This window comes from Mytilus galloprovincialis, chromosome 2 (genome assembly GCF_965363235.1).
Source record: "Mytilus galloprovincialis chromosome 2, xbMytGall1.hap1.1, whole genome shotgun sequence".
Taxonomy (NCBI): Eukaryota; Metazoa; Mollusca; class Bivalvia; order Mytilida; family Mytilidae; genus Mytilus; species Mytilus galloprovincialis.
In genome coordinates, this window is record NC_134839.1 from 13589692 (window position 1) to 13614778 (window position 25087).

The 25087-nt window shown below is 32.3% G+C and overlaps 1 protein-coding gene and 1 long non-coding RNA gene across 2 annotated transcripts; one reads left to right on the plus strand and one right to left on the minus strand.

The window, feature by feature from the left end:
- Window positions 1-15406: 15406 nt before the first annotated feature.
- Window positions 15407-24836, minus strand: LOC143062126 (uncharacterized). Its single transcript, XR_012974560.1, has 4 exons — window positions 24779-24836; window positions 18205-18337; window positions 16309-16439; window positions 15407-15478 (listed from the first exon to the last, which is right to left on the minus strand). It is a non-coding gene; the product is annotated as an uncharacterized LOC143062126 (long non-coding RNA).
- LOC143062125 (allergen MAG29-like) lies at window positions 22674-22975 on the plus strand. The gene has a single exon (XM_076233936.1). It carries the CDS (start codon window positions 22695-22697, stop codon window positions 22944-22946), a length of 252 nt encoding a protein of 83 aa, XP_076090051.1. The 5' UTR covers window positions 22674-22694; the 3' UTR covers window positions 22947-22975.
- Window positions 24837-25087: the final 251 nt, after the last annotated feature.

The window sequence follows — 25087 nt, forward strand, 5'->3', positions numbered from 1 at the left end:
AATATTATTTAACTGTATAATATCACCCAATGATGAACGAAGAAAAAGAAATAGACATAAAGATTTAAACAAAGATCGGTTATCATTTTAATTGTTTTTAAGGAATTAATTAAGATAAAATAAATACATAGAATACATAAATATTTGAAAACTTGTGGAAATCTAATCTCAAATTAACAAATGTCAACCTAAAGGGTATGAAAATTTCAGCACTCTGTGTTCAAAATTAAATTTGTTCTTTTCCACACCTAGTTTAAGTCTCTGACTTTGTTTTTAAATACAGTTTGAAGTTAATAAAGTTTTCCATTAGTGATTTTTTCAAAGAATTATTATCATAATTTTTGTTTCGGTATTTTTACATGTGTTCTCATTTTCTTATTGTTATCAACATATTTGTCGTTTTAATGTAAACAATACATGAATAGAAACATATATGAAAGACAATCAATATTCAGAAAATTCATGAATAAAAAATAGCAGAGAGCCAATCAGTTTTCTAGTTTGAACAAATGAAAATAAGCTGTTTTATGATTGGTTACTGAATTATTTAACAAACAAACAATTTTGTGCAATTAACACTTTAGTAGTTTAAAAGAACAGGAGAAAATCAAAAACTATTATTTCATTGATATTCTTGTTGTGGCTTCTAGGTTGCGGTGAAAACATCACACCTTCGTTTTACTAAAATATTGAAACGGGGATACTCGAGCAACGGCTTTAGGTCGAGAAATTTGTCATTACAACAACGAACAGTGCAAACGTTAAAGGCTTCTTATTGTGTGAGAACTTAATATACAGATAACGTATAGATTTTGTTTTGAAGTGCATCAACATTTTTTTGAGCGACTACCAACCTTTTGATGAGAATATGTCAATTGTTTTACCGTGCGATTACAATGTTACACGAATGAATGATGAAGAGATACACACACCAGCAGAATTTGTTGATATGATAAACCTGGTATTCAGTGCAGAGAAATGTAGAAAACGTAGTACAGTGTCTGACGAAGGATATTCCGATTTTTCGGCCGAACAGATACAAGTTTGACATTTTTTTAGTGAACTTCACAAGAACTTGATAACAATCAAGCAAAAAACAATATATTAAAGACTATGTGGGCTTTGATGAAGTGGAAGTTCAAATTTCCAGAATTTGTACTTAATGTACTTTATTTATGTATTCTATTTATTTTGTACACAATAAAATGTTATAAACGATCTTTGTTCTAAATATGTCTTAATATTGTACCTTGGTCCTCAGCGACAGAAATTGCCGGATATACTACACATTTTTTTGAAGCTGGCATGTCAGTATCTGCTAGTAGTCCTTTATTAATTGATGTACTATTGTCATTTTGTTTAGTTTCTTTTGTTACTTATTCTGACATAGGACTCGGACTTCTCTCAATCTGAGTTTTACTTTGCATATAGTTGTGCGTTTTTTCTACATTGGCTAGATGTATAGGGGAGGGTTGAGATATCAAAAACATATTTTACCCCGCCGTATTTTTGCCCCTGTCCCAAATCAGGAGCTCCTAGCCTTTGTTAGTCTTGTATGATTTTTAATCTTAGTTTCTTGTGTATCTATAATCCCAATCTTTTATTTATTTTCCCTTGTGTGTAAAGATCTAAACCCTGAAAAGTATACATGGGAATCAAAATTACAAAACTATCATTTAGAGATCTGCCATAAACATAGCTTATCCAAAAGAAGAATACACAGAATAAAATATCAAACGAGAACCACTTATGATGTTCGTGACCTAGAAAATGTACATAAGCATGTCGCATGCTACTATCGTTTTTGATAGATTTAACAACCAGGAATGACCTACCTCTATACACATAAGATTATCCCTGGTCTAAAGCTGGGTTCGTGTTGCTCAGTCTTTCGTTTCCTATTTGTGTTTTGTTTACTGTTGTTTGTCATTCAATATTTCTTACGTTTTTGCATGATCAGTTTTATCATTTTAATGAGTTTTTGAATGTTGCTTTGGCATCTTTTGTCTCTCTCCTCTGTCGAAATGTGCAAATTAAATTAATATATTAATATTTATCGGGCCGTTGTTTTCAAACTGCAGTAAGTCTTTACATTATTAAAAAGAACCTGGGCCGTTAGTTCCCGACGGGTGTTTACTTATGATTTTTTTTTATCAAATTTGCTATTTGAATAGATTGTGAAATGTTTGAAATTAAGGAATGTATCTTCATCATGGAAAACTCTGATTCCCAAATCTGGATTTGAATTTTGGTGCTTTACGTTTTTATAAGCTTTACAACAATAATATTTTGATATTGAAATATTTTGCCTCAGATCATTGCTGAAGGAATATCTATTGTCGAAATTTGCCTCTGATGCAGTAAGATTGGTAAACATTTTTGTTGTGGACCTTTATATACGTTGGCCTCGAGTTTCATTAAAGAAACATCAATTGACGAAATGCGTAGTACAGTTGGTACCCTTTAATGCAATTATACGATTTTTTCGTCTTTATCCTTACAGAAAAATTGACTAGCATAAATACAGATGCATTGTTTAGGTACAGTAAGAATATCTTCCTATTCTTGACTTTAATAGTGTTTTAAATTGACGAAAGTATCTGAAGAATTACATAGTAATTTCTTCATCAATTTCATCATTATTACTGTTTTTTCTCAGTAAGTTTCGTTGTTTATTTGCACTGTGAGTATTCTGATTTTCTTAGTCTCGTCAAGAACTCCTTTGTTTTTATATAAATTGACATGAAAAGAAATTATATGATATACAACTAATGTTTAAAAAATAAATGGATGACAAAACAGCTGTACTAGCGGAGCACCAATCAGATTCTAGAGTAAACAGATGAAACCTAAATGTATTCCGATTTGCTACTGAATTTTCCTATACACACAAACAATTTTGTTCAATTAACACCTTAATAGTTTAAAAGAGCAGGAGAAAATCAGGAATATCATAACGCTGATATCATTGTTGTGGTATTTGGTTTAAGGTGAAATCACGCTTTTTTCCCCTGAAGTATTGAAACGTAAAAGGATTGGAACTGACTATATCTTATCAGATATATATTGTATTGTGAATGTGAATACAATCTCTGTGTGTGACTTTGGAACCTTTTGATAGAAATATGTCTATTGTTTTACCATTTGATCACATTGTTACTAGAATGGCTATGGATGAGATCCTTATACCAGCTAAACCTGTTGATATGACAAACCTTGCATTATGTGGAAGGCAGTCCAGAACATGTGGTTTATTATTTTATGAACGATCTTCTACAAATTTTGTTATGCAGATTGCAAGACAGGATATGTGTTATTGATCTCAACAGATAAAATTGAGAATGGAAATTGGGACTGTCTCAAAGAGACAACAATCCGAACAAAGAGCAGCGGAAAGAAGACAAAAGCCACCTATGGTGAAACTGTATGTGGAAAAGAAAAACCAAACGCAAAATGCTGTGACGTGCAGCACCATGCATACTTTCATTTATTGCAAGCACTAACATTTTATTTACATTATACATGTTATATATATCGTTTAAGTTTGATACAATAAAAATGTAAAACCGATTTTCGTCTTAATATGTCATAATATATAAAAAAAAATATATATATAAATATATTTACAACATTCATCGACAAGATAAAAACGATGTCAAAGCATGGCATAGAATAGGAGATTTACAATATTCTTCAATCTTGTAGATCAATCTGATGTACTATATAGAATTTTGACGTCTTTATTAACACTGATTTCCGAAACACTTTGGGTGAAGTGATGTGCTCGGAAATTGTGTTCCCTATTAACATTGATAGGTTGGCAATAACCTGTACCATTTGGTCAGTCTCAAATGTGCATCATTATATAAAGAGACACAACTCTTATGATTTTACCACGAAACACATACGTCCATACATAAAGTCTAACCAAAATTGCACCGAGTACCCAAATTGCACCTATTTAGCAAAAACAGCAGCGGAAGTCTTACAAGAATTCCTAGAGACTATGATTTTATACTATGTACGTCTTTCAACATAGGTAAAAATATTTAGATATGCATAAAACGTTCACAGCATTTATCAACGGATGAAATGTTTATTGAAAAAATCAAAATGTAGGGAAACGTCGCCATACCACGTCATCAAAACGTCATCTCTTTAAAATTAGCAAATACAATATGTTACAAGTATCAATTTCTTAAAAAATGAAGAGTAAGCATGGACTAATATCTAATAGTTCAAAATATTTGAAGAAATTAAACAAAAGCTATATTATTCTACTTTTGACGATGCGAATATAGCATGGATGCAATTTGGGTACTCCTCATTACAGACTGATTGATGGTTTGGAGGTAAGTTCAGATCAATTTTTCTATGATTCCATATGGATTCTAAATTAAATTGTTGAAACCATATTATTGTAGTAAATAATGATACATCTAGAAAATAAACATATTCTTGAAACTTTTGTCTGAAACATTAATAAACGTAGGTTAAAAATATGTCAAAATAGGTGCAATTTGGGTACCCTCACGTTATACATACCAAATGTCGTATTACGCTCATATGTCATTTTTTTTTAAAAAACCTCTAGGAACCATTTGTACAAAACTAATGAGTAAACAAAATAAAACTGTACAATATTAGTTTTTGTTTGTTATCTTAAAATGGATTTGTGTCTTCTTAATCGATATATGAACATCAGAGTTATCAACAATGCACTGGTACCAAGAACAGATAAATGTTCAAACAGCTATGAGTGTGAAATGAAGGAAGCTAACAAAATAGTCAATTCATAAGAGCTATCACAAATAGAATCAAGCGTGTTTCATATTGTCATGAAAACAAAGACAAAAAGCAGTTTTACACGCAACATTTTGTAAAACAGGTGAAACATCGGTTTCCTTTGTTACATACATTTGTTTTGATTTGATTTGATTTGAATTTTGGTGTTTAACGCCAATTTTAAGCATCGTATTCAGGCTATTTCGTGGTGGCCAGTTATTATGGTGGAGGGAACCGAAGTGCCAGAGAAAACTACCGACTTTCGATAGGAAAACAGACAATCCTAGTCAAATTAGATTGGAGTCGAGTGCACACGCACGAGCGGGGTTCGACCTCACAATCTCAGTGTTGACTGGCTAGTGATCACAGCAGTAACTACTTATGCCTCGTTCACACGGACATTTAATTCGAATTGAATTCGAATCGAATGCGAATCGAATTCGCTAATCGCGTTCACATACGCTTTTTTTTTTAATTTGAGTTGATTCGAATTGGCTAGTTCGAATTATCCAATTCGCATTAGAAATATGCTTTTGTGAATACGAACTAAAAGTTAACGTCGTTTGGATAGTAAAGTGAATTTGACGCGCATTGTAATTCGAATTAGAATTGACGTTATGACGTAAAACGTTTCGAATGCGAATTAAACTAATACGAATTAGTTAATGCGAATCGAAATCGAATTACATGTGAACTCAGCATTAGACTACTTTGCCCCTCATTTTGTTTTGAAGCAACACGCCAACAGAATTGAACATAGAGAGTTGATCTCTCAAATTGATACGATACTTACTAGCATATTTTTCTATAAGAATTTCCTAGTTATAGGACGGGAGCTGTCAATCAGGTAAACGAACATTATCGACTTTAAACCTTCATTCGGAAAACAATCGAAGGGTAGCATTTTATTGCATTATCTTAAGTAATGGGTCAAATATTACAACTAACGTGTTCTATTTGTTGTAGTCATAACCCAATCCATCTTTTTCTCTGTTTGGGACTTGTTATAGGTTAGACTAGGCTTAAGACTGGAAGACAAAACTAACTTCCCTTCCTGTCTGTTTAATATTTTTTTTCGACTTTTAAATGGCGTTCATGCTAATCAAAAATCCTGTACTACTTTAATTTTTATGGTGAAGATATTTCATCGAAAGAAAATTGCATTTCAAGAATTTATAAACTTCTATGAATTCCTTAAATTAATTTAATTTTGAAAATTTGTTATAGCATTAGTAATGCAATACATAAAAACGTTTCTTTATTTGTATGTGGGTACACGTTAGCTTATATTTTTTTTTTATTTAACTCATATAACAAAGTATTTCATTTTGAGAGAAAACAAATGTTTCAATCACGATAACTTTTTTTAAGAACTTGAAAACTTGGCCTGTAAAACATAGTGGCTGTAGATTACCTAAGTAGTTAATAGAATGCAATCAATTGGATCAGTATTTATCATTTATTCGTACCAAGGACAAAAAAACAAAAAAACAAAAAAAAAACTACAAAAATACATTTTATAGGAAATCCTATATTGCTTTTTCAATATATAAAAACTCATCATAGATACCAGTATTTACCAAGGACAAAAAAACCTACAAAAATATATTTTATAGGAAATTTTTTATGTTTTTTCAATATATAAAAAATCATCATAGATACCAGTATTAAAATTTTGTATTTGCGCCAGACGCGCGTTTCATCTACAAAAGACTCAACAGTGACGCTCGAATCAAAACGAGTTTTAAAAAAGACCAAATAAAGTACGAAATTAAAGAGAATTGAAGACCAAACAATTCCTAAAAGTTTTGCCAAACACAGCTAAAGTAATCTTTTCCTGATGTAGAAAAGCCTTAGTATTAAAAAATCTACGTTTTGGAAACAGTTAATTTATGATTATGACCATATCATTGATAATTCATGTCAACACAGAAATGCTGTATACTGGGCTGGTGATACCCTCGGAGAATAAAAACTCCACGACCTGTTTCAACACGAGACACCAGTATAATTACGAAACACCAATATAATAACGAGAGCTATATATTTGTTGAGGTTTAATACGGTGTATAATATTGAAATTCCAAATTATTTTATACACTTTTTTTATATACATTTACCTTAAGCATAATTTATCTCTCTGTTGCATTTTTCACGACTCATGACATAATACCGTTATTAGGGCTTGATTATGGTTTTGTAACCGTGACTGATATCATTTCTGTGACGTCATACCTATTATGGGTTCGATAAAGCCTTTGCCACCGTGACTGACATCGATATTATCACGGATGGCTGGTAAAGAACGATTGGCAAATAAAGGCAGCAGTAGTATACCGCTCGTATGAATTGTTTTACATTGTCTTATCGGGGCCTTTTATAGCTGACTATGCGGTATGGGCTTTGTTCATTATTGAAGGCCGTACGGTGACCTATAGTTGTTAATGTCTGTTTCATTTTGGTCTTTTGTGGATAGTTGTCTCATTGGCAATCATACCACATCTTCTTTTTTATATAAGTATATAATAAATAATATTATAACATCATTAAGTGTGATATACAGAGGAAGCCAAGGTTAAGGACTGTAAATTAATTGTATATATGAAACTGTATTTATAATCACCTGCTCGCAAGTTGAATAGCTGCAAAAAGGGTCAACGTTACTAAAAGGTATGTGTACTTTATTAAAACAAAACCCACACATATCCACTTCCTAACCTTTTTTTTATTCGAGGGTCACTGACGCGTCTTTTGTAGACAAAATGCGCGTCTGGCGCAAATACAAAATTTCAATCTTGGTATCATGGATGGGTTTATTTCGTACATTTTAAATACTATCGATTGAGTTTTACTTCTATTTTTTGTGAACTGCTTGATGCGTGAAATTTAGTTATATCTAGCTTATGTGGTATACTTTTATAAATTGTGACTTGGATGGATAGTTATCTCATTGGCACTCATACCACATCTTTATATATATATATGTTCCCTTAGATTAACAACGGTAAATTATCATAATGTTACCAAGACAAACCCGAATATAGCTTTTCTGGTTTTAATATATTATTATATTTTTTTCTGTATTTTTTGTCCTGACTGTCTAACAGTTATTTGTACTGTATTCCTGTCATAAACTTAGTAATGTTGTCATGTTAGCAGTATATTCAACATTGCAATAAAGCGCGAGTTTTGGCTAGCCAAAAAATCAGATTCAGACCACAATATTTTCTTAAAATGTACTGTATGAAGACAAGAATATGGCAGTTGTTATCTAATAGTTCGTTTTTACGTATGTTGCATTGTCGTTTATTGTTTGATGCAATTCAGTGTTTCTTTTGTTTTGTTGTTTTGCTCTATAACTAGTAGATGTGTTTCCCTCTGTTTTAGTTTGTAACCGGGATTTGTTTTTTTTCTCAATTGATTTATGACTTTTGCAGTATTCCACTGTTGCCTCTTTTTGTCTCATAAGGAACTATCAAATCCCTAAAACGCGAAACTATGGATTTACAAATATATAAAAACATTGTTTTCAAACGGGACCTAGAATAAAATAGAAATCAATAAACTCAGAGCCTTGACTAAAAGGTTTCTAAATGAATAAAATAATTGTTTTAAAATCATGTTAGTATTGAAACTATACGCATCGCTCTCGGCGCCGCTATAGTGCCGTAACTGTATTATGACGTCGCCGTTTTTGAGTCCGTCGTAAAGGTTGCTAATTTATAAAATAGCGAGATGCTCAAAGGGACGTTCCACTAAAGCAGGAGGAATAATAATGAACATATCATATTTTTTACAACTGTTATAATATAATTTAAAAAAAAAACGTTTCCATAAAAAAGAGGGTCTAATTGTATTTAGGTTTACGGCATACAGAATAATGGGCAAATACTGCAAAATAAAAGTAAAAAAAAAAATAAGGATTAGAGAATGATGAGATGCTAAAATATAAAGAATAAACAATATTGGTAACACAAAATAAATTTTAATAAATGAATGCCCCTTTATCAAGACCCTTATGATAAAAAGAACATATCAATTCAAAACACATAACCATCATGCATAATCAACACTAAGAACGTTAGAAATTCATAGCATATTCACGTATTCAATATAATTCAGTACCCTCTCGGGCCATTTTCTCGAAAACAAAGTCAGTGACATATACATTTCTTTGGCAGCGTATCGTCGCGATGCGGTATGTATGGTTCAGGGTATATTTTCGGGGGGGGGGGGGATACTAATAGACCAAGATTAACAGCATTTTTATTGTACAGATTCCGGAATCTGTAGTTTTCTGTCCAACAGAGCTTTGTAAATAAGAACAATGAGTTTCGACTTTCAGTTTTCTCATATCACATGCTTGAAACGTCATAACTATAGTCTTGTATACTACATGTATAAATAATTCATAAAAAATCTCATTTCATATTTGTATTTATCCGGCTCAGCGCTAGCCTGCCGGGTTAATACAAAGAAGGGTCAAAATTAAGTGTGCACTTGCTATTTGAAATCGTTATTTAATTCATGCGACGACTGAAATTATCCAAGTGTCGTACATCTTTCCCAAATGTTCCTTTGACATCTAACGACTCTCACTTCTTTATTTGGAGGGGGGATGGGCATGAAAACGAGTGATTCGTATAGAGTAATCATATTTATTGAAATATTAAACGGTTGCTGGCTGTCGAACTCAAAGAAAATATAGCACCGTATTATAATGTACATGTTGCTCAATCTTTCTTTAATGCTTTGATCAGACTAACATCATTTGGGCACAAAAAAAATCATAGTTTGTAGTATTTCTTCAAAGTGTCGTTAGCGAACTGTAGGACCAGCAAGTTAAAAATAAGGCCGCTAGACGTAAAATAATACGGGAATTATCAAACACTATGCCTATAAAAAAGAAGATGTGGTATGATTGTCCATGGGAAAACTCTCAACAAGAGACCAAAATAACACAGCAATTAACAACTATAGGTCACTGTACGACCTTCAACAATGATCAAAGCCCATACCGCATAGTCAGCTATAAAAGGCCCCGAAATGACAATGTATTTAACAATTCAAACGAAAACTGGAAAATCCCCCATTTTTTAAAGAATAAAACCCCATATCTCGGAAACGAATATCGAAAATCTATAAAATTGTAAAGGGAGCTTACATCAATAGATATGAACAATTCACCAAAGTTTCATGAGGACTGCAGAAAGCATTATTAAGTTATTGTCCGAAACTGAAAAATCTCCTTTTTAATGAATAAAACCCTGCAACTCAGAAACATAAAATCTAAAATTCATAAAAAAACAAAAGGGAGCTCACGTCAATAGATATAAACAATTCACCAAAGTTTTATGCTAATTGGTTAAAGCGTCCGACATGTTGACGACGGACGGACGGAAAGACGGATAACGATATACCATAATACGTCCCGTAAACGGGTGCATAAAGATATAACACGTACTATACAATTGGCTTTAAAAGTCTCCATCAAGAGAAATATTTAACACACACACACACACACACATGTATTTATGTAGAGTTACATGTCTAACAGAGTACTGCTAAATAGTAACCAACACATTAATGGTCCGTCCGTTGAAAGAATATTCCACTCATATAGACAAATGTTTTGTACTGATGTTCGTGTAACATTAGCCACTGAAAGTTTTGCAAAATTCAAGAAGACAATGGAAAAATCGTCGACAGTGATACAGTGAGATTGTCTGATCTGACCATGACTGAAAAGGACAACCAGTTTTTTTAATACGAAGGTAGCTAATTGATTCTTTGGTTCTTTAAAAAAAAAAGGCCAATATGATATCGCAGAGAGTGCTTAAATTGGCACACAGATTCAATCAGTTATTTTTAAATTAACTAATATAGTTAATTTAAGGTGGTACCTAACACTACAGGGAGATAACTCTGTAAAGTCAGCTTAACGTTTTAATTACGTTGTGTTGTACAAGGAATATGAAGCTTCTCAATGATCAAAATTGGTGTTTGTCAAATTGCTATATAACCAGTGTATTTTTTCTGACAAAACGGTTGGTTCAAATTTTTTAAAATTTTTATATTTTTGTTTAAGTGTCAAAGTAAATACTTTTACCAAATTTTATGAAAATCAAACGAGCCAAATTTATTTTAGTGAAAGTGTTGGGTACCACCTTAAGAATAACTGATGAATTCTTTGGTTCTTTAAAAAAAAAAGGGCCAATATGATATCGCAGAGAGTGCTTTTAAATTGCACACAGATTCAATCAGTTATTTTCGAGACTAACTAGTGGACTCTATCTGTTGACACTGGTTGGGAAACACTAACCCAATCTGAACATCTAATTTTACTCCGAATGCAGTTAGATTTGTTGAATCCTTCAGATGTAATGTCGTTTTGTGTTACTTTCCTTGTTACTACTACCAATAGGTCAATACCTCTTCTAGAGGATTTTCAGTCACCGAGGATATCACCAGGCTACATGTACATGCATACAATCTCTCTTATATTTACGAAAAGATATCTTCAATTTCAGAAGGATGGTTTAACGCCTATCTATCACACATTGGCTGAGTATTGTTATTTTGTTTTACATTGTATCATAAACTGAATGAAATTACTTTAATTTTCTAAGGAAATTATTTATAATAAATGTTCAAAATATTGGTACAATTTTAAAATTAATCAATTTTATGAATCAAAAGTCAAAGACCACAAGAACACAGATCTTTTAAATGAATGACTACTTTAATTCGATCTACCCCATAAGGGCAAAAGTAGGCGTTTGACGCATTAGCAGTAAAACAAAGAAATTATAAGCAATTAAATCAGAAAAGAATGTAGAAGGCCATGCCGTGACCTATTGTTTCTAATTTCAGCGTCATTTGGTCTAAGGTAGAGAGTTGTCTCATTGACAATCATACCACATCGTCTTTTTTTTATATCATTACAAAAACAAGAACACAATTTTGATGTTTTTAACAATACATTGATATGAAAAAAGAAACTTTATTGAGCTGCACATTTGAAAATTAGTTACCCAAAGTTGATACGATACTCCCCAACGTATTTTTTAATAATAAGTTTTTAGTCTGACTGCTGCTGCTTCCAATGTCTCTTCTTCTTTGTAAGTGATTTTTGAGTTTTGATTCTCCCTTTGGTATAGTCTGTCTTTTTTTAAACATACTCGTGGAGAGTTGACACGTCAGCAATCATACAACAACTTCTTATTTTATATAGGACGTGTACTTACTTTTGGATCATTTTGTTTTTGTTCTAACTGAGATTGTAACACTGTGATGACTGCTGTACCCCTATTTTTACATTTTTACCTATTATGTCTGTTTTGTTCACGAATTGTTGTAAACATAATGGATTTTGATGCGACTGTCATACAAGTGAGAGGTTAAGCGCGACAAAACCAAGTTCAATCAACCATTTTCTACATTTGGAAAAGTCAGGAATATGACAGTTGTTGCCCATTCGTTTGATTTATTATATCATTTGATTTTGCCATTTGATTAGGGACTTTCTGTTTTGAATTTTCCTCGGAGTTCACTATTTTTGTAATTTTACTTTTGATTAGAGTAAGTTTTGAATAAAGAGTAAGTTTTATTGAATCTTTCAATAAAACCTCGTTTTGGATTATTTGCCCTTATTACAATTATCACTAGGTTAATACCTCTGCTACTGGACTGATGTGTCCGAGGGATTCACCCAAAACAATGTGGTTCTTGTATGAATATGTACATACAATTTGAAAATAATTAATGTTAAAGGTGAAATTCTTTTTCAAAAGGATGGGTAAACTCCCATTACACATTGGCTGTGTATTATTATTATTATTATTTACATGACAGCAGACACTGAAAAATAAAATCAGATATTCATAGTAAATATTATAAATATTTGTACGATTCTAAAATTAATTATTTTTGTGAATCAAAAGTCAAAGACCACAAGAACACAGATATTTTCAATGAATGATTTATTTGATCTGATCTACTCCATAAGGGTATACATAGACGTTTGCCACATCAGCTGCAAAAAAAAATGATTATCAATTAAATCTCAAAACCATGTTGAAGGCCGTGCGTTGACCTATTGTTTCCAGTTAATGCATCATTTAGTATAATGGGGAGAGTTGTCCCATTCACAATCATACCACATCTTCTTTTCTAAATTATGAGATTTTTTTTAATGAAAAAGGTGAAATTCATTTTCGAAAGGATGGGTAAACTCCTATCACAAATTGACTGTGTATAACTATAATTATTATTTGCATGGCATCAGAAACTGAATGAACTAACTTTTTGTAAGGAAAATCAGATATTTATAATAAATATTTGCACAATTCTAAATTTAATTATTTTTTGTAATCAAAAGTCAAAGACCACAAGAACACCGATCTTTTCAATTAACTACTAATTTTATTCGATCTACTTCTTATAAAAGGGTAAAAGTAGGTGTTAGCCATACGAGCAGAAAAACAAACAAAAAACTGATCAGTAATTAAATCAGAAAATTATGTTGAAGGCCGTGCGGTGACCTATTGTTTTTAATTTCTGCGTCATTTGGGCTCTTGTAGAGATGTTGTCTCATTGACAATCATACCACATCTTCTATTTTATATTGTGAAAAAACCAAGAATACATTTTTTCTTTTTGAACAATACATTGATATGAAACAGGAAACTGCACATATAAAAATTAGTCACTCAAAGTTGATACGATTCTCCATAACGTATCTTTTTATTGGAAGTCTTTAGCCTGACAGCTGCCAATGAAGTTTCTTCTTCTATGACTTATGACTGTTGATTCTCCGCTTGGTATATTCCGTCTCTCATTAAATGTACTTGTTGAGAGTTTACGCATCGGCAATTATACCTCATTTTCGAATTATCATTTAGCCCGTATACTTGTTAAATTTACACTTCTTACAAATCATTTGTTTGCATGCACTTAATTATAGACGAGCAGATTTACAACTTATGTATTATTTGTACACAATCGTATTCAAATACAATGCATCTGACCAGACTGGAAGAAAAAATAACTTAATCTGCTTGTACACTCTTTTAACTTTTTTAAATGGCGTTCAAGTCATAATATCTTCCATGTTCATTGTTCATGGTTATATTTATAAATTTACTGTTTACAAATTTTTGAATTTTTTGAAATACTAAGGCTTTTCTACCTCAGGCATAGATCACCTTAGCTGTATTTGGTAAAACTTTTAGAAATTTTGGTTCTCAATGCTCTTAAACTTCGTACTTTATTTAGCCTTTTTAATTTTTTGGGATTCGAGCGTCACTGATGAGTCTTTTGTAGACGAAACGCGCGTCTGGTGTATATACTAAATTTAGTCCTGGTATCTATGATGAGTTTATTTACAATCACTGGGTCGATGCCACTGCTGGTGGAGATTTATTTCCCCGAGGGTATCACAAACCCAGTAGTCAGCACTTTAGTGTTGACTGACATGAATAGTCATTTATATGGTTATATTTATAAATTAACTGTTTACAATTTTTTGATTTTTTTGAAATACTAAGGCTTTTCTACCTCAGGCATATATCACCTTAGCTGTATTTGGCAAAACTTTTAGGAATTTTGGTTTTCAATTTGTCAATGCTCTTCAACTTCGTACTTTATTTGGCCTTTTTAACTTTTTTGGATTCGAGCGTCACTGATGAGTCTTTTGTAGACGAAACCTGCGTCTGGTGTATATGCTTAATTTAGTCCTGGTATCTATAATGAGTTTATTTGTAAGTTATTTCATTTGTTTATACCAACACTGGTACATGTCATAGTGGACTCTTAGAACCAAAGGGTATGATGACCAGCTAGCAATCAATAATGCAAATAATTGGATAATTTTGTAATGATTTTTTTCTGCTGCAAACGTTAGTCAACCGTTTTAAACACAAGTATATATCTCCCACATTGGAAAGTCGGATTTCTTGTCATAGTTTGGCTAAAGTGTTAGTCCTTTTCAAATTTGACGTTTAATTAACTTTATATTATATTTTAAATGTTTGGGCCTCAATCATCTGTATTATTACTGTTTTTATCAATGTAAAGGGAAAAGAGATATCAAAGGGTTAAGACCGTGAAATAATTATAGAAACAAACCTGTTTACGATAACAAATTCAATCTCATAGCTTTTATAAGCTGAAGATGAGGCAGGCATTTCCTGTAAGGGGACGAATTCCGTATTATGCAATTATTTATTCAATTCAAACATATTTTTAATGTTAATAAAGAAACGGAAAACCGTAACATTTCAAATTTTGGTCCTGATTTTATGGATTTAAGTTGTGATGTCATTTTAGTCATGGCGTCATCAAAAGAAAAAACAATTTATTGTCATCAATTACAACACAAAAAAATATATGGTCCCATGGCTTTTATAAGTGAATTTTGGGGTTGTCAAGAACGCATGACAATCCCGCAGAAAAATGTCACTGATTTTTAGCACTTCACTCAACTAGTAAAAAAAAATTCTAATAATTCCTATGTAAATAATTTTACAAGAATACTATGCTTAACTGTAGTCATACTAAAGAGGCTTTCCAGAAAAAAAATATCCATTTAATATAACAACCAATCACAAAGACCTACCATTTTTCTTGTCTATGTCATGTTCCCTTTACCAAGATGGCTGCGCCCATTGTTTTTCATTTGGTACATTGATACCTATACAATTTCAAAATAAAATCAGAATCTAGCAAATTTACTTATTTATAAACAATAAATCTAGTCCGCAATATGGTGTGAAATATCAGAGTTATCTGTCCATGTATACCCAAGTTACCAATAATATAATATGCATACCCTTTCATTGACACGGGCAGTTTTTCGCTATCTTTTGAAAAAAATCAGCATGGAAAATCTGTTGTTTTTCTTAAAGTTTCTAGTTTTCTTTCAAGTTACATATGTACATAGTAGGAGGAAGGTCAGTGATACTGTATATGAGGTTGGCTTCATCGGATATTTAATAGGGGTAGATTCTACCCAGAAATGTGTAACCAAAGGGAAATTTTCAATTATTTAATATTTGTTCATAAATTGAAGTGACCTCTGGAGGTATGATTGTACTGAAAGACCAGTAAAGCTGCCTTATCTTGTTGACCGAGAACCTTTGATGATGTATAAAAATATAAATCCTTTCTGTCATGGGTGAGAATGTGCAGAAAAATTAATGTGATTTATGCAAATTATTTCTGTTTTTTTTTTTTAATTTATGGGTGACCATGTTACAACTGTCATTCTTCATTACTAAATGCACTAAAAACCAACAAAACAGTATAAAAGTATAGACACCATAACCAAATTCACATTTAAAATTAAAATCGATACAACAATTCATTATATAATCAAAAAAATCAGCAATATACAATGGGAAAATTCAAAAAAGGACAACATAAAGTTGGTTTCAAAGTTGGACTTGTGCCACATAATAAAATGAGAAAAGGTGTTTCTTCCAAAGAAAGTGACAGTGAACAAACACATTATGTTAGACTTACCCGTGAAATGACAAATCTTGTAAAAAATGTACCATATAAGGAAAATAAGAATTTATCCAACACTGGGATCAAACCTGACACTTTGTTGCGATCATAATCTAGTGACACAAAACAGGCTAAACCTGTTTGATCTAGAAAAGAAAAGCAAAGGTAAGACTATTTTATACATAAATATTACATATTCAATCAATCTACACACAAATTAAACATTTAAAGATAATCACAGTTGCAAATCTGAAAGAAACCATATACAAGGGTCACTTTCTACATCATATTACTAAGTTTGGAAAAATCTTATTCAAATATTCAAAAATATGCAAGTAAATATATAAACTATGAACAGCAGATATTTTTGAAGATATTGAGACAAAGACAAATAAATCTGATATACAGGAGGATTTTTTAGAGCCATTTATAAAATTAACAGTTTTAAGGGGAGGTAACTAGCAATTTACATTTCATCTACTTTTCCACTAGACATCAGAATGTATGAAAAATAAATATTTACCTGTTTTTTTTTTTGTTTTTTTTTAACAGAATTGAGTCTAAAACCAACAGGACTATCAACATAAAGTTAAATGCAGTCATGTGGAATGCTGTCTTTCATGAACATTCAGAACTAAGTCCACATTGTAAGGGGTTTCTTGAATGGGACATGTCCAAAGAAGAAAGATGGGGCCTTGGCAACCTTGAATGTGCTATATGTGACACATGTAGTTACCAGTCTAAATTATATAAACTTTATGAAGAGGTCCAGACAGGAAAAAAGGGTAAAAAGCCTGCTAAAATGAATATAGGTGCCCAAGCCGCATTAGCTCAAACTCCTATTCCAACCACAAGCTTTAGAAAAATCTTGCTAGGAACTAATTCTGTTGCTCCATCTGCAAAGGGACTACAAAAGAGAGCCAATGCTGTACTGCCTAAAATAATAGAAATAAATGAGAGTGACATGAAAAGACTGCGTAAACGATTAATTAATATCAAAAAGTTACGTGGTGCGGAAAATCCATTTGCCGTAAGTCTTCAAGGCGACGGTGCATACAATAACCCACTATATTCTGGGGTCGGTCGTACACCATTCCAGCCTGCGACCCAAATGGTATATACTGTTGCTGAAAATGAGACACAGGACAAGAGCATACTGACAGTTGTTGCAAAAAATAAACTGTGCTCCATATACCCAGTTAATCCACACAGTGGAAAATTTAAACAGTGTACTGAAAACTGCAGCTCAACTTTGACCTTTCTCAAAAGCATCGGCGATGAATATTTCTGTGCCAAGAAGGCCCTTACAGATTTAAATGCAGATGGAATCGAGGCAAAACATTTTACAACTGACCCCGACAGCTCTGCATTTAAAGCTGCGGAAGGTTTATATCATGAAAACATAACACAAACTGAGCCTGAACATTTCCTGGACAACCGACATCTGGCAGATAATCACAGGAAAAATATAAAGAAAAATCCCCAAATTCTCAATATGATGCCTGGAAGAACTAAAAAAGAAAAAGAAAATATCAATGCTGGATTTATCAGCAAGATGCACTGCTGAATTTACAGAGGCAATGGAAAAATATGGTGGTAACTTCCAAAAAATGAAAATCAAAATTTCCTTCATATGTGATGCCATCCCAATGTGTTATACAGGAAATCATGAGCTATGCCGTCGTCATTCTTTTGTGTGTAAAGGTGGCAAGAAATTCTGGCTGAAAAGTAGTAGCTTTTAAACTTCCATGTTTAAAATTTTTAATACAACTGACAATATAAGGGAAATAAGAAAATGTATACCGTACGTCTTGTCCAAGATGCCTTAAATAAAACTAAACTCAACCTTAATACGCAAAAAGTTGAAGGATTTAACCGAAGCTTACGACGGTCACTTCCTAAAAATTTTACCTTCACCAAAAACTTTGAAGGCAGGGTCAAAGCAGCAGTCCACAGTGTAAATCTTGGTCCTGGAGGATCCTTGATGCTTATTTGTGATCAGCTCGGTGCACCAGTGACTGCAGGTTCTTTTGTCGAAGAACTTCTGAAATTAATACAATGAACTGATCAACTTCAGTAGCATAAAAAGTCTCTGAAATATAAAAAGTCTGACAAAAGAAAATATCTCTATAAAGCGTACACAATCACGAAGGAGAATCGAGACAATGAAAACAACAAGAACATGGTTACGCAAAGGTTTAAAAGGATATACAGAAGTAGCAAAAAATAAAAATATACAAAGTAAACAGTATGGTTCATGGCTTTTAGAGCAAACTCCCTGTCCCTTGCAGTGAATTCGGTCTTGGTTGGTAGCATGGCTCTCTAGAATAATGTGATCTGCATTAACACAAAGCTTATTCTGACAGAGGTGGCTACACTCAATTGTATTGCTATTTTTATCTTGCTTTGCCATATCATTTCGACTGCGTTTATGTCTAATCATATATGCCACCCTGTGGGCCCTTTCTTTTTTTTTAAACTCTCATTTTACATTCTTCACCCCATAGCCATATTTGTCAACATAGCCTTCCCATACAACACATGCATATTCATTGCCCAATTTCCTTGTTTTCAATGAAAAAATTCTCTCTAGATGCTGGAAAAAGTCTCCCATGATAAGTTTATCAAAAAAAAAAAAAAAAAACAACAAAAAAAAAAACGCTTGCATCAGTAATCTGACACCACAGACCGTTTTCTTAAAATGAAAGTGAAAGTACCCCCAGTTTAGAATACAAAGTACTAACTAGTTTTCCATTGTCCACAATGTTAGCCTTTTGTTTAATTACTTCTAAATTAAAGAAATTTTGTGGTTAAAAGTGGTATAAAAAAAAGAACAATTTATTGTCATCAATAGTTATCAAAGGTACCAGGATTATAATTTAGTACGCAAAATACAACACAAAAACATATATGGTCCCATGGCTTTTACAGGTGAATTTTTGGGTTGTCAAGAACACATGACAATCCCGCAGAAAAATGTCACTGATTTTTAGCACTTCACCTCAACTAGTAAAAAAAATCTAATAATGCCTATGTAAATAATTTTACAAGAAAACTATGCTTAACTGTAGTCATACTAAAGAGGCTTTCCAGAAAGAAAAAAAAATATCCATTTAATATAACAACCAATCACAAAGACCTACCATTCTTCTTTTCTATGTCATGTTCCCTTTACTAAGATGGCTGCGCCCATTGATTTTCATTTGGTACATTGATACGGATACAGCTTTCCTCTTCAAAACTATATAAACAATTGCTGGGCGGAAGTTGACGTCAACAATGTGAAAGTACGGGAATAAATATAATGTTACGTCGTGTAAATAATTGTACTGCCTAATTAAGGGGCAATAAACCTTAATATAATCTGTCGGTATTATCCCAGACGTAAATAAACTAGTCATGGTGATTTATTGCAAAATATGTTCACAATAAGTTCGATGTTTTCGGTAAATATTTGATTTAATTATATGTCAAACAGTTCTTCATTCACTATTTGAGAAAGAAATTTGTATTGCGCACAAACAGGGATACATCACATCTCCGTTCAATGGTTTGCATTTCAGCTCGTTTGGAAATACATTGGTTAAGTTCCAAAAAGTTTTTAGCAAAATCGTGATCCTTGAAAATTTTGAAAATCAGTCATATGTCTTTTTTTTCACATTATTTCGGTTTCTTATTGAGTAAAAACATAATAAATTAAAAAATGCATCAGCAGAATCGAATACGATTGATTCAGCCTACTCGTCTTTTTATGATTTGTTTGCAGGAAGGAAGACTAACGACCTAAGCATGCTCTTATAGCAGACACAAGTAAAATTCAGGGTTTAATACTATTCCTTAAGTTGTTATGATGGTTTCTCATTGAATGATGATTTATTGCTTGTGTTCAGTGGCTTCAAGACATGTGTTGATTAAATGAACTTTTACATGCGTTTCTCTATTGCTAATTAATATATTTTTATTATATGTCCCACTTGATGTAATATTTTATTAACTTGCTATAAACCCAATTGAGCACCTATCTAACTGGTACAGCGAATAGATCAGAATATTCAGTTTTGCATCCGATTTTACTAAGACTTCCAATGGGTTTTTGGGAAACATTTCTCCAGGCAGTTAGTCTTGTTCATGTTTATAACATTTGATTCATTTCCTTAAATGACCATTATAAAACGCTAAAATTCAATCCAATAGAAAGAAAAAAAAAAAAGTATACATAATTAATAATCTATGTTGTTAAAAGGGACATAAAACAATGACTAAAATCCATCAAATGTCTGCCAGAAGTAGTTGAAACCTTGTTTTCTTAATAAATTTTACATTTATCAAGCGGAATTTTATAAACAGTATGTATAAAAAAGCAACACACTAAAAACAAAGCTGATTAAATCACGGGGGCTAGTATACGTAGTTACTAGCAACTCAGTCGACATTTTGCTAGAAAATGAAAAAAAAAAAGAAAAAAAAATCACTATCGATGTGCTTATATAGATGGAGCGCTTTTCTGAATATACCTTTCCCGGGAACGACCAAACTCAAAAATATGAAACCCCACTTTTCACGCCTGTTCCAAGTCAGAAGTCAGGAGACTCTGACATTTGTAAGTTGTGTATGTTTTATTTTTTTTTATCTTAGTTCATTTATATGTTTTGTAAATTAATATGACGTCAAATGTCACTAAAATAGTACACATTTTTATTTAAAGACCAGCTGAGGACAACCTTAGGGGCGGGATTTTCCCGCTGCGTGGAAGACCTACCGGTGGCCCTCGGATGTTATCTGCTCTTTGAAAGGATTGTTGTCTCTTTGACATATTCCCATTTCCATTCTCAATTTTATAATGTATAAATACATAAAGAGTTATGTGATGAAAAAGGACCAAAAGTGAAAAGCCTAATCCATTTAAGGTCAACTTTTTCAGAAGTAGTTGGAACTAGATTTCTTAATAATTCCTTTAGGGACTTTTTTTTGAAAAAAGGTATGTTTTAATCATATTAGTGCTAGAACTCTGAATCGTTAACAATTTTACAATGCTTATTGTGTAATTCATGATATATTCCTACCAGAATGCCTGCACTGTACTTTATACGAGCGATTCTTTGGAGGGTTCTTTAAAAAAAATATATATGAATTGTTTCAATAGTGCATGATCACGTACAATTACTGTATTGCAATTCCTACAAACCTTCAATTATTTTTTTTTTCATAAAAAAGCAATTGCTGATATTTATTTATTTTCAAACTGTAAACTCAACTGATAAAATAATAAGATTACTTTAGCAGATTTTGAAAATGCACGGAAGAAGGAATTATTTAAGTTGCTTGATAACATTTATTGGTTCAGCGAGGATCGATATCAAATATGTAAAACATCTTATACTTTTTAGATTGTATCATAAAATACCTCGTGAGCAACTATTACGCTGGTTAACAATCTGGATATTGTTTTCTGTTGTTCTTGTAATTTCTTTAGATATTATTTTTTTTCATCAAATGTGTGGGTACAGTTAGCACATTAGCTCTCTCTATTTTTTAATTGCTACAACGAGTAAGAAACTGAATGAACGACCTTTCATCGTGTAGGAAGATATCATATTTATAATAAGTGTTATAACTTTCGTAAAATTTCAAAATACAAAAGAATTAATGACACAAAGGCTAAAGATCACAAGATCACAGAACTTTTCGATTAATGTTTAATTTGATTCTATCTACCCTTTAAGGTTCAAACAAGAATGAATATAATCACCTGCTCGCAAGTTAAATGGCTGCAAAAAGGGTCAACGTTACAAAAAGGTATGTGTACTTTATTAAAACAAAACCCACACATATATCCGCTTCTTAACCTTTTTTATTCGAGCGTCACTGACGAGTCTTTTGTAGACAAAATGCGCGTCTGGCGCAAATACAAAATTTCAATCTTGGTACCATGGATGGGTTTATTTCGTCCATTTTAAATATAATCGATTAATTTTTACTTCTATTTTTGTGAACTGCTTGATGCGTGAAATCTAGTTATATCTAGCTAATATGGTATACTTTTATGAATTGTGACTTGGATGGATAGTTGTCTCATTGGCACTCATACCACATCTTTATATATATATTTTCCCTTAGATAAACAACGGTAAATTATCATAATGTTACCAAGACAAACCCGAATATAGTACAGGAAAAGAGAACAAAATCACCATCACAAATGACAAAGGTCGTTTGAGCAAAGAAGACATTGAACGCATGATCAACGATGCTGAGAAATACAAGCCAGAAGACGAGAAACAGAAGGATCGTATCGCTGCCAAAACTAGTCTGGAAAGCTACTCATTTAACATGAAACAAACCGTTGAAGATGAAAGCTCAAGGATAAAATCAGTGAAAGTTACAAAAAAAGAAAATTAATCATGGACAAATGTGACGAAATCATTAAATGGTTTGATGCCAACAATCTGGCTGAGAAAGAAGAGTTTGAACACAAACAGAAAGAACTTGAAGGAGTTTGTGATTCAATCATCACCAAACTGTACCAGGCTGCTGGTGCAGCCCCAGGTGGTGGTATGCCAAACTTTGGTGGAGCTGGTGGCGTCCCAGAAGGTGCACCTGGAGCAGGAGGCACTGGTGGAAGTGGTGGACCAACCATTGAAGCGGTCGACTAAAGAACAAAAACTAAGAAACAGTTCAAACACTGGTGACTTAATAAACAATTCCTTGGATTTTTTTTTACTTAAATAAAAAACAACAAATAGTTGTTGTGAACTTACTTATTTATAAAACAAACAGGTCCGAGCGGGTAAAATCTAACATGGGGTTCACAACAAGTATTTGTCTCATTAAACAATTACCACAACTTTATACTTTATACGGCAGTTACGTTTTTATGCAAACAACATGTAAAAATACAATACTTCATTATCAATACACAATAAATATACAACACAGTTTATTCACACAGGAATATGCGAATAAATAATAACAAATGAACAATCAACGTTAATGTGTTTGAATTGCCTATCGCGCTATATTTGGGTATTACATCTATGATTTAACAGGGGAAACTAGTCTACCATCTGTAAAACATGTAAATAGGGCGAAGTATATAATTAGAACCTGATGCGGATATCAGTAAAATAGTGTGCAAAATGTATGCTGTTTACCTTTTATAAAATATGAAACAAGTTAACTTTCAATCCTCTAAATCTTCAACGTGTACACGAAACAGCTTTCCTCTTCAAAACTATATAAACAATTGCTGGGCGGAAGTTGACGTTAACAATGTGAAAGTACGGAAATAAATATAACGTTACGTCGTGTAAAGAATTGTACTTTCACAACAACAGGCCTAATTAAGGGGGCAATAAACCTTAATATAATTTGTTGGTAGTATCCCAGACGTAAATAAACTAGTCATGGTGATTTATTTCAAAATATGTTCACAATAAGTTCGATGTATTCGGTAAATATTTAATTTAATTAGGGAATGGTCATTACTTATCGGCTGAGGAGGTCGGTTCAAATTTTTAACATAAAATTTTATGTTGGGAACCCCTCCATTATTTTATAAAACCACTTAATGACTCCTCCCCCTACGAACATAATTTCAAATAATTGACCCCCCCCTCCAACAAGAAAAAAATCCCCAGTTATGTTTTGGTAATGATATAGGTTACCAGCTACATAGTTACCGGCTTTGAGAAACTCTGAGTTCTTGTTTTTTTCTTGTTTCTCAAAAAGGAATATCTGACAAGTGCATGTAGAAAAATAGTAAAAAATATACAGAAAATTGTATGTTCCAATTTATTAATTTATTTTACTGCAACCTATAATTCTACAAATTTTATCAGTATACCGGTAGATTATACTTTCAATACTGAATGTTATTTTAATTCCAATCACAGGCCCTTGTATCTTATTTTTTTTAAACCTTTGTACCTTAAAATATCTAGTTATGAATGGGGGTTGGGGGGCAGTATTCCAATGTACAAATGATTTAGGAAATGCAAATAAAATAACACTGATTATATGGTTCTTGTCCTTTCTTGATTAAATATGTACATGATTTAATTGAGATAAAGAAACGACAATCAAGCCAGGAACCTCTGGCCTTTCTTTGTTTAGTACAGATGTATGTTTTGAGAGTTTAGTGTGTTATCAATTGCCTCTGAACAAGTACACATTTTTGTTTAGGGGCCACAACTAAATATATTTGTTCTTTTTCCAAATCATATAGTGTATTATTTAGTGTGTGTGAATGCCATGGTGCCCATCAAGTTAATATATCTTAATCGATATCTTTGTAATAATTTGAAATTCATAAAATAACTTTACCTATTACCATATGCCGGACATATAACTAACATGCATCCTTGCTTTCATCAAAATAATTAAAGATACATACTTATGTTATCTCAAGAATCACATCAAAATGATTTAAACACTATGATGACTACAGAAAGTTAGTTATGCATGTCCAGAAACCTTTCCAACTCACTGTTTCCTGTGGTCAAAACTAGGGAGAAATGTTTCATACACTTGTTAATCTATTGATTGTAAATGTACACAACTGTGATAAGGAGTGATCAGGTTAACTTCCCTTGAGAAATTAGGCATATCCTGCTGTTGTTTTACAGTTTACACTATCAAAGTTTTAGTAAACATACATTATTCGCAGATCGATTCAATTTTGTCAGCAATTTATATACTAGTCAGACATAAAAACCTTTATTGTGTGACCCCCCCCCCCCCCCCCTAGTTAACATTTGTTTTATGGTAATCCCCCCAGTGGTATGACTTTTTTGGC